This window comes from Eurosta solidaginis, chromosome 4 (genome assembly GCF_040869045.1).
Source record: "Eurosta solidaginis isolate ZX-2024a chromosome 4, ASM4086904v1, whole genome shotgun sequence".
Classification (NCBI taxonomy): Eukaryota; Metazoa; Arthropoda; class Insecta; order Diptera; family Tephritidae; genus Eurosta; species Eurosta solidaginis.
In genome coordinates, this window is record NC_090322.1 from 77,426,313 (window position 1) to 77,437,493 (window position 11,181).

The 11,181-nt window shown below is 37.5% G+C and overlaps 1 protein-coding gene across 1 annotated transcript; it reads left to right on the top strand.

Moving 5' to 3' along the window:
• Positions 1–601: 601 nt before the first annotated feature.
• Positions 602–10,807, top strand: LOC137248563 (uncharacterized). Its single transcript, XM_067779485.1, has 3 exons — positions 602–870; positions 938–1,043; positions 10,136–10,807. The coding sequence occupies exons 1-3, from the start codon at positions 602–604 to the stop codon at positions 10,757–10,759; spliced, it is 999 nt and encodes a 332-aa protein (XP_067635586.1). The 3' UTR covers positions 10,760–10,807.
• The last annotated feature ends 374 nt before the right edge of the window (positions 10,808–11,181 follow it).

Sequence of the window (11,181 nt, forward strand, 5' to 3'; positions counted from 1 at the left end):
GGAGGAAAAACGCATTTTTAACAGAAAAGGAAGGTAATTAGCTGATTTTTAAATGATATTTATTTAATTTACTGTTATTATTTATTTACATATAGCAGCTGAATCAGTTCTTCAGCGTTTGCAGCACATCAACTCTTGGTAATTCTATACGACAGCATCACACTGATAATACGCGTCCAAAAATATCGAGAGAGGTGTTAAAAGACACGTATTGACCTCGGCAACAATAATCCGAAGGCGGAGGTTAAATATTTTGTGTCTGTCAAGAGATATTTGCAAAAGAAATTAAAAATTTTCAATTGAAATTTTTCATGTGGTTATTGCAAATTCGATGATTTTGTTTTACCCACAAAAGAAATTGTGAACATAAGTGTTTTGCGGGGATATAGTTTTGGTCTCCAAATCGGTGTTGGACCCACCCAGGGTAATTTTTTACAAGCGCGGCCGAAGGCCGCCAATGCAGAAAGGTGTTATGCGCAAAAATAATATGGATCCCACCTCGGTTTCGAAGCACTCCGGGGTAATTTTTCGGTTTTTTGAACGAACTAAAATTTTTCTTTTCCGCCTTCGACTATTGTTATTGGATTTGGTGCTGCATGTGATGTTGCACTCAAAGAAATGGAATGTGATAAGAAACATAGATTTTCTTTCAAAGCGCGTATATGATCACATCACTTCAATATTATCACATGGTACATGTAATGGTGATCCAGAGCAAACGTATAGTGGTTTATTAAATTTATCATTACTGATGGCCTTAAAGGATGTGGCGTTGTCTAGTGACTCAGCATGTACTTCAGCATCATTGGAGCCTTTGTTCGTACTATGTGCGATTGGAACTGATGAGGATTTGGCACATAGTTCAATAAGGTATACGAGCTTACCGTACTGAATTGTGTAGTTAATTTGAAAGTAATTTATTTTTAAATTTTTATAGGTTTGGTATTGGTCGTTTTACCACCAATGAAGTGGTTGATTATATTGCCGATAAATGCATCAAACATGTCGAACGTTTACGTGAAATGTCTCCATTTTGGGAGATGGTGCAAGAACCAATTCATTTGAAAAATATCCAATGGTCGCAACATTAATTTTGTTTATTATATATAAAAAAGGGACCATTTTGTATTGTATGCATCTTTTAATGTATGTATTTATATTTCAAAGCAGTTAAATGTAAAGTGAGATACAACTTTTTAGAATGGATATAGTTCTTACTTTATCTGCCTAAGGTCGTTCTTTTGTAGTATTAAAATGATATTGGGAAATGCTATCGCTATTGCTGAAGGTTTTTTTAGTGGACCCTATTTTCACTACATGTATGTATGAGTGCTAACGTCACTGCCTTCAAGAGATTTTGAAAGTTTAGGATGAGATTGTATATAAAATCCTGAGTTAATAGTATGTTCATGAATAAGTATTGTATTGTATTGTATTTATTAGGCAATTCATCCCAGCACAACAATTTGGCAAAAATTATTTTACAGTGCTAGTCGGTAAAAGGCATAAAATAGGAACAATTTAAACTTGAAACTTAAAGCTAATGACTATGGCTAAGAAAAGGTTACAATAAATAATATATTTAATAAATAGTAAATAAATAAAATAAACGAATGATAGAGTACATTTGCTTAGAAGAAATCAGTATTTTAATTGTCTAGGTTATTATAGAAACTTGTTAATTCTTTATTGAAGAGCAGAGCATTGCTTATAAGCCTAAGTCTAGAAGGGAGCGAGTTCCAAAGACGTATGGAAGTAATGAAGAACTGGGGATCAGATATTAGCATACGATGTCTGAAGTGGGTAAGGAGAACAGATCTAGGCGACTGGAGAAAATTTAGCCTCCGATACAAATAGTCCGGTTCCTTCATATATATTAATTTATGTAGCGTATTGAGTGTTTTAAGTTTAATAAGGTTATCGAAAGAAATGTTTAGCAACCTGTAAGCATGATGAGAGACGTGGTCAAGTCTTTTCAACCCATAGACGTATCTAGCAATGTTGTTATAAACAACATTAAGTTTCCTATTACATACATAGTCACAATTAGAGTAAACCTCACAACCATAAAGCAGCGTAGGTATTAAGTACGCTTTTGCTATTAGTAAACGAAGATGTAACGGAGTAAAATATTGTGTAAGCCTGAGTGTACGAAGCATCCCATACACTTTTCCCACTGTGCGGAAGATGTGATCTTTCCATGTCAAGGTTTTGTTAAAAACTACACCTAGATTTTTTGCCGTGTCAACGTATTCTATAATAGTGTTGTCTAAAATTAAATTTTCCATTCCACTTTTATCTAGTGACCTTCTGTGAATGACTATACATTTCGACTTCTTAGGGTTAAGACATAAGCCGTTCATAGAAGCCCACGTACCAATTTGACATAAATCGTAATTTAAGTTATTAATACATGAACTGGTACGATCACTAGGACAGCACATATACAATTGTACGTCGTCAGCATAAATGTGAATATTACAATACTTGAGAACACCAGGCAAATCGTTTATATACAAAACAAATAACAGGGGATCAAGGATTGAGCCTTGTGGGACTCCTCTTAAAACACTGACGAAGTCAGACTTTCTGCTACCAACACTTACTGCCTGAGTTCGGTCGGCCAAATACGATCTGATTAGGGCTGTTGTACAGTTGGAGAAATTAAATAGGTTGTCCAGCTTCTTGCAGAGAACGGTGTGGTCGACCGAGTCAAACCCTTTTCCTGACTCCTCGGAAAGCAGTAAAATTTTTGTCAACTTGTTCTCGAATATCCTCAATCACCGATAGGAGCGCCGTTTTACAGCTACGATTTGACCTGAATCCAGAAGAATCTGCGAGAGGGTTATTATCCTGTACATAAGTATTTATCTGGCAGTGCAAAATTCGTTCGACGACCTTGTTTTGCTTGGGGATTGGGATTACCTTAGCAACTTTCCAACATTTGGGAAATACGCAGGACGTCAGCACAGAGTTAACCAAGTAGGTTAAGTGAGGAAGGATTTTAGGAAGAATTATTTTTAAAAATTTCGGACATATACCATCGAACCCCATAGCATTAGACTTTACTGAAAGAATGGCTTGAACGACATCACAATCATCGACACTAACAAACTCAAGAGGACCAAAATCAACATTAGCGCGAATACAATAATTGTCAGCACATATATTGTCAGTTGAGATTGGCAGATTTACAAAATTTATATTTATCTCGTTAATGTCTACATCAGGGAGGACAGAAATATCGCATTTGGATTTTCCGATACCAATATGTTTAATCGACTTCCAGATTTCCTTCGAACTCAAAGCAGCACTAAACTTGTTATTATAAAATTTCTGCTTTGCTGACCTAATGGCTTTATTTGCAGCGATCCTAGCTGCTTTGAAGCAGTTGTGAGCCTCCAGGGTTTTGTATGTTTTCCATCGTGAGTAAGCAAGGTTACGCTGGTGAATTAAGTGTTTTAGATTGGCACTAAACCAAGGGGTATTATTGTGTGTAGCAGCCTTGGGTTTCACTGGCACATGGTTGTCGAAAAGCCTAATAATATGGTTCTGTAGGAATGATGCCTGATCATCGACCGATGTCAGCGTACGAATCAAGCTCCATTCGACCGACTCCACCGCTGCATTAAGAGAACTGTAATCTATGCTTCTAAAATCACGATACGTAAAGGAAAATTGGATGTGTGACGTTTGAAAGTTGTAACTAAGAAATATCAGCTCGTGTTTTGAAAAGCAAGATGCCGACAATTGATCGTAGTGGAGTAATTTCAGGGGATCATTCACAAAAAATAAATCCAGCAAAGAAGAATTTGATTCAGTAAAGTGTGTAGGTGAAGTTAAATTGGTGGGAAAAAGTCCAAGAGACTCCATACTTAGCTTTAGAGTTGAGTCGACAAGAAGGTTGGATTTGAAATCCCCAGCGATGATTATATTATCATAGCTTATAAGTAGAGGCTCGTGAAATTCAATAAAGCCAGAGAAGTCAACTCTACGATTAGGTCTGTGTGCACAGCCGATAAGAAGCCTTTCATTATTTACAGAGAAGACGTCTACGAACACATATTCGACAGAATCACTTTGACTAGCACTGCAGCAAAGTTTACAGGATAAACTACTTTTGACATATATAGCAACACCACCACCATGACCACGTCTATCAGCCCTGAAAAGTTAATATCCATTTAGTTGCACCAAATCATTTTTGTGACATGAAGAAAACCAGGTTTCGGAAATACATATAACATCTATATCAGAACCCTCAGATATGAATCTCAATACATCCAGCTTTTTATATAGGCTTTGCGCATTGAGATGGATGACTTTGAGCCCTTTAGTACGTTTGCTGAATACGCGCAACAGTGTATGTAAGCAGTCTTTGGAACTAGACAACCTATTAGTCTAGGACCATCACTATCTATGGGATTTAAAGAATACTCTGCGATGCGTAACAATAAAGACAACATAAATGATTGTTTACAAGTACTATAGGGAGAGATAAAGACGGAAACGAAGAGACTCAAGAACTTAAGTAATATACCATACATAGAAATTAATTTATTGATCATTATTCGTTGGCGCATCTTCAACTCGAAAGGAACTCGCGCTTTCTTCGCCGGTATTCTCAAGACGCTCTAGAAAATCCAAGCTATGTATTGCTTCAGGATTGGCGTTGGCTGTTCGTCTGATATGTACCAGACCCTTCTTAGAAAAAAACGCTACTACCTTGCTTTTCTTCTTTAGACGGATCGCTGCCTTGAAGATCGCATAGTTTTGCCTGGACAGCGAAGCATTTACATAAATCGGAGCATTTAAATTTATGCCCATATGAACTAATTGCAGACCCTTGATGTTTGGATTGTTTTGGCGCCTAAAGGTGCCTATACTTTTTAGCAATTTGTTTCTGTCTGTCGGCGACTGAAATTTGATTATTACGGCCGGATCTGTCACGCTGTTGTCTAGTTTCCGTAGCCGAAAAATGCTCATTATAGGAATTGGTTGCAATATAAGAGTGGAACAGAGGTGATGAAAGACACTTGTTAAGTTTTCTCCTTCCTTAAAGGTAATTCCGTGTACACGGACTTCACTTGCGGCAATATGGCTCTCTTGCTTTGACGCATTAAGACACAATAAACAATGAATTTGAAAATTTAAAGAGGAGCACAAATTACTGCACCTTTCAAACACCAGGGTTGCCAACTTGTAGGTACTGATTTATTTTAAAATTTCATGTATTTTATAAAGTAAAAATTAATTAATTTAGTAACCTAATAAATATCGAAGATACGTATATACATAATAACGTTTAACGTTGGAAACTCGTCGTGTCGGCATTTGAGGTGCAGATTTCTTTAAAGGATATGTACTCCATGTCTTGAGATGTAATCTTTTTTTAATTAAAAAAGCACGGGTGTGTTGAAAATTTGAAATTGAGTCGCTATACCACAGAACAAAACTGCATTTTCGGGTTCAGCGCAATTGCACTGTTGTTTTGATCCAATTTTGCTTTTGCCCCCTCACTTCGGAACTGATTTTGCTTTCGGTTTAACTTTTGGATACTAGTTCGTTGTAGTACTGACTTCAATTATGGTTCCGGGTTTTCCTTCTGGCTCTAGCGAGGAGGCTTTTGTAACAAATTCGGTTTTATACTGTTTTCACACAGAAACTTAATTATCTCATTTCACCTGCTAATGAAATCGTAAATTTGTTGCTTTCACACTGAAGTAACTGCTCGATTAGTATGAAGGATGAGACAGACAATCATGGCGGAACGATACAAGGTGGGAGCATGTTGACATACCTACAAACAAAAAAAATTTCATGTACTTGTAAATTCGATGGACAAATGTCAAAATCGTACTGCGCCGGTAGTTGATGTATCAAATCAAATAAAAAAGGTTATAATCAGCTGTTCGATGCGGCCACCTTGTATCGTTCCGCCATGTAGACAATGACATTTGCTTTGAAAACTAAGAAACGGAAACGGAAGCGGAACGCTGCCAACAGAGTTGCATTGTGCTTTTGACTTCATTAGGCATTCGATTAGCTACTAATTAAATAATAATAGATTCGAATTTTGTAGGGAAGATTGAGCTCAATAAGCGTCTTAATGTAGAAAATTGCCTTTATTATTCAATAAGCCGTCTGTGTGAAATTAGTATTAGGCTGGATCTGGTATCGGTACCTGCTATGGAAAAAGTTCGGTTTGGAATATTTCCGTTTTCAGCTCCAGTATCGGTTATACTCCAGCTTTCTTTTTCTTGTCATCATATCGATGATATAAATAATCCAAAAGTAAATATATAATATGTACAACATAATTGTCTAGCAAATTTTTCTCTTCGTAAACTGTTTGTGGCCCTGATAAGAACCATTTTTCGTAGGTATAATTGTTTAGCATATGCTGGCAATTACTGGCATATGCTGATGACATTGATATCATCGGCCTAAACACCCGCGCTGTTAGTTCTGCTTACTCCAAACTGGAGAAAGAAGCCGTAAAGATGGGTTTGATGGTGAATGAGGACAAAACGAAGTACCTTCTGTCATTGAGCAAAGAGTCAGCGCATACGCGCCTTGGAAAGAACAACAGTAGCGTTCACAGTAGCAGCCACAATTTCGAAATAGTAAAAGACTTCGTTTATTTGGGAACCAGCATCAACACTAGCAACAATATCAGCACTGAATTCCAGCGAAGAATCAATCTTGCCAATAAATGCTACTTTGGACTAGGTAGGCAATGGAAAAGTAAAGTCCTCTCTCGGCGAACGAAAATCATACACTACAAGTCATTTATCGTACCCGTCCTGCTATATGGGACAGAAGCATGGACCATGACGACAGCAGCTTAAGCGGCTTTGGGAGTGTTCGACAGAAAAGCTCTTTGAAAGATTTATGGACCTCTACGCGTTGGCGATGTCGAGTACCGAAGAAGATTTAATGATGTACGAGCTATACGCAGACATCAACATAGTCCAGCGAATTAAAACGCAGCGGCTGCGCTGGCTAGGCCATGTTATGCGAATAAAAGATGATGCTCCGGCCAAGAAAGTCGGAAGCCGCCTATGGAAGCAGAGGTAGAGGGCGGACCCCACTCCGTTGGAAGGACCAGGTGGAAAACGATTTAAACTCCCTTTGGCGTGACCAATTGGCGCCGGTTGGCGGAGCGAAGAAGCGACTGGCGCGCCTTGTTGGATGGCCATAACCGTTTGGACGGTTAAGTAAGTAAGTAATTCTTTAGTAAATTTTTTCTCTTTGTTTACTAGTGGTGGCCCTGATAAGGACCGTTTTGTGTATATTTGTATAGCATATTTTTGCTCTTTGTAAACTAATGGTGTTCTTTGTAAACTAACCCAGACCATAAGGGCGCAGGCGTGAAAATGGAGCGACCAAATTAAGCCATTTTGGGGAAGGTGAACGCCACAAGGTTTTTCCAATTTCTTCCTCTTCCTTAATCTTGCGGGGTAATTCTTTACTTTAGCTTACAACTGCAAAAACTCGTCCAAAAATATCGGGAGAGGTGTCAAAAGATGCGTTTTGGACTCAGGACGACGAATTCGAAAGCGAAAATTAAAAATTTTATTTCTGTCAAAAAATATTCCCGAAAAACTGAAAAATGACCCGGAGTTCTCCGAAACCGGGGGTGGAATCCATAGTATTTTTGCGCAGAACACCTTTCTGCATTGGCTGCCTTCGGCCGCGCTTATAAGAAATTACCCTGGGAGACCAAATATATATCCGCGCAAAACACGTTTACCCACAGTTTTTTTTTGTGGGTACGCAAACCCCTCAAAATTGCACAACCACATGAATATTTTCAATTTTTTTTGTTCAATATAACTGGAAAGGAATAAGATTTTCAATTTCCGTTTTCGGATTCGTGGTCCTGGGTCCAAAGCGTGTTTTTTGACATATCTCCCGATATTTTTGGACGAGTTTTAGTAGTTGTGAGCTAAAGTAAAAAATTACCTCTTGCGGGACTGTGAAAAGCTTCACACCCGCTTTCTCCCTTCTATCGTTGCACAAACAATACTTTCCAATTTTTGGTAATAGTCTAGTTGAGGGGTCGACTGCTAATACGCTACCAAAAATATGGAGAGAGGTGTCAAACGACGCGTCTTGACATCAGTATTAATAACCCGAAGGCGGAAAATAAAAATTTTAACGCGTTCAAAAGATAATAGCGAAAAACCGAAAAAAGACTCGCGGGTACCCTCGAAACGGGGGGTCGATCCATAGTATTTTTGCGCAGAACACCTTCCTGTGTTGGCGGCCTTCGGCCGCGATTATAAAAAATAACCCTGGGCTACGCCATGCCAGGTCCGGGTGTGTGGTATAACCGTGGCTACCCGCTGGGGTATTAATACGCGTCTTTTGACACCTCACTCCATATTTTTGGTAGCGTATTAGCAGTCGACCCCTCAACTAGACTATTACTCAATTTTTTAATACACAGAAAGCATAATAAAATTCTTTTTTTTTTACAAAAATTTGCAAAACATTTAAAAAACTACGTAGTAATAAATTTTCACATTAAAACTAAATAAACAAAAAATGTAAACATAAACAAAGTTTGACATTTTATAACAACTTCGAATGAAAAAACATGTAAAATGCAACTCTGATGCTTTTACCTGGTTATTGTATCATGTGTGTGACGAATCCAACCGACTGCACTTAACACACAAAATTCACTAAATCTCGTTGTTGGTCGCCGGAGCCCATAAGCGCCTTCACATAAAAAATTTTCAATATAGATGCGTAGTGCACAATGGTATCCATTGTTTACTATATAGTTTGGCAACTTAAGTAGAGGTTATGTTGCGAATAGAGTGGAAGGAAGTGGACTAGGCAGTCGAATGTCATATAATGAAGGAATGGTGTTCGGAAATTTTTTAAAGTTAAAAATAAAAATGATAAAAGCTTTAATATAAATAAAACTATTGTTTTAATAACAACAAAAACGCCATATATATTCTGTATACATACATTTGTAAGGATTATCTCACTTTAAAATTTTAATTAAATAATCTAAATTTTTTTTTGAAACTGAGTCGAGAACTGTGCGTGTGAATGTGCGAATTTTCACCGATCAGCTGTTAGTTGCGCTACTTGGTAAAATTTACAATGATGGTATCGGTGGCGTCCGATCATTGTAAATTTTACCAAGTAGCGCAACTAACAGCTGATCGGTGAAAATTCGCACATTCACACGAACAGTTCTCGACTCAGTTTCAAAACAAAACTTTAGATTATTTAACTCAAATTTTAAAGTGAAATAATCTTTACGAATTTATGTACATAGAATATATAAGGCGTTTTTGTTGTTATTAAAACAGCAGTTTTATTTTTATTAAAGCTTTTATCAATTTTTTTTTTAATTTTCAAAAAACTCCGAACACCATTCCTTCATTTTATGACATTCGACTGCCTAGTCCACTGCCTTCCACTCTATTCGCAACATAACCTCTGTTTAAGTTGCCAAACTATATAGTAAACAATGCGTCCGATTGTTTCGAAAAAGAAAACTCGATAATTTTGCAAGTTTCTCATATAAATAACAATATTTTGCAAATGGCATTGTTTAGGATTTGCTTTAACATATCGCGTCGGTTGTATAAATGCCAAGTCTCCAGAAGTGCGTCAAAATATGTTGCTTTAAGGAATTTCTCCAGTTCTTTTTCAAAACTAAGGGATGAATTAGACACCATCGAGAAGAATATCTTGCTGCGGAAGCACACAAATAATGTATCCATTATTAAGTCGCTTCTTCACTTCGTGTTTAAACGTCGTCGCGTCAAGTTCGTTTCCCCACAGCTCAACCGCGTGCTATAAAGGGACGCTATTCATGCGGTTGACAACAAAATGGCGGACAGTGAGGGAAGCGAACTGACAAAAAATTGAACTTAAAACTAAAAAGTTAGCATACTTGGAGTAAACCATTAAATCAATATTTAGTACTTGGAGTAAACCATTAAATCGAGATATATAATAACATCACAAAATTAAACTGAAGAATTGGCGTTGGCGTTTTAGCTTTCGAGCTGGCCAAATAATTCGAATTTTATTCGATCTTCATCCGGTATTTTATATACACGCAATGAAGTAACTTAAATCACAAAAAAAAAAAAAAAAGTCGCTTCTTGCAGAATTAAGTGAGCATCCTGGCAATATTGATGCACTTAAGAAGCTCGAACTTGAGGTCGGAAAACTTCCAAACAGGACACACGAGCGTTTAATAGCTTATGGAGAAAAGCCGTGCGAAATTCAACGAAATCAACTCCCCCTTCCTAAAGTTGACGATTTTTCCACCGTATGTAAGGATTTCAATTATATACGCACGGACCATTTAGGACATTTTAATGGTCACAAAAGTTACTACCTTTTGGGTGATTTGGCTAATTTGGAACAATCGCTGATACGGTTTACTGTGGAGTACTTAAAAAGGAATAAGTTTCTATTAATGTCAGTACCAGATATATTACCAGGTTCGTTCATAAATGGTTGCGGAATGCAAACGGAGGGAGATCGGACTCAAATATATAAAATTGAAACCGAGGAGTGCCTATCCGGCACATCAGAAATGGCATTGGCAGGATTGTTTAGTGGGACAGTCCTTGACGAAAAAAAATTGCCTCTTAAAGTTGCGGCTGCAAGTAGGTGCTACAGAGCGGAGACATCTGGATTAAATGAAGAGAAAGGAATATATAGGTACAGTGATATTTATATATTATATGTAATGTTTGCTAAGTTAGCGTAGCGTTTTATTTAATTAACATAGAATTCGTTTTGCAAATATAAAAATAGATTTCACAAAATCACGTGTATGTATTTTCACGCGCCTTTTCTCATCTGTGTCGTGTCTTGGAATGTCCTCGAACTCTTTGTTTTTCGTTCTTCTTTTCTGTCATTGCATCTTTCATGTTATATTTTCGGGTTGCCAGATTGTTTATATTATGACATCCCCTTTGTTTTAATTTAATTTTTTTTCTCAGTCGATTACGTAGTTGTTGTTGTTGTAGCGATTAGTTACTCCCCGAAGGCTTTGGGGAGTGTTATCGATGTGATGGTCCTTTGTCGGATACAGATCTGATACGCTCCGGTAACACAGCACCATTAAGGTGCTGGCCCAACCATCTCGGGAACGATTTATATGGCCACATTAAACCTTCAGGCCATCCC

What these genes read in the sequence shown, in the direction of transcription:
- LOC137248563 (XM_067779485.1), top strand. Translation starts at nt 602, where the DNA reads ATGTTGCACTCAAAGAAATGGAATGTGATAAGAAACATAGATTTTCTT. An exon ending in TTGGCACATAGTTCAATAAG is followed by an intron (nt 871 to 937) that starts GTATACGAGCTT and finishes AAATTTTTATAG; the next exon opens with GTTTGGTATTGGTCGTTTTA. An exon ending in TGTCTCCATTTTGGGAGATG is followed by an intron (nt 1,044 to 10,135) that starts GTGCAAGAACCA and finishes AAAAAAAAAAAG; the next exon opens with TCGCTTCTTGCAGAATTAAG.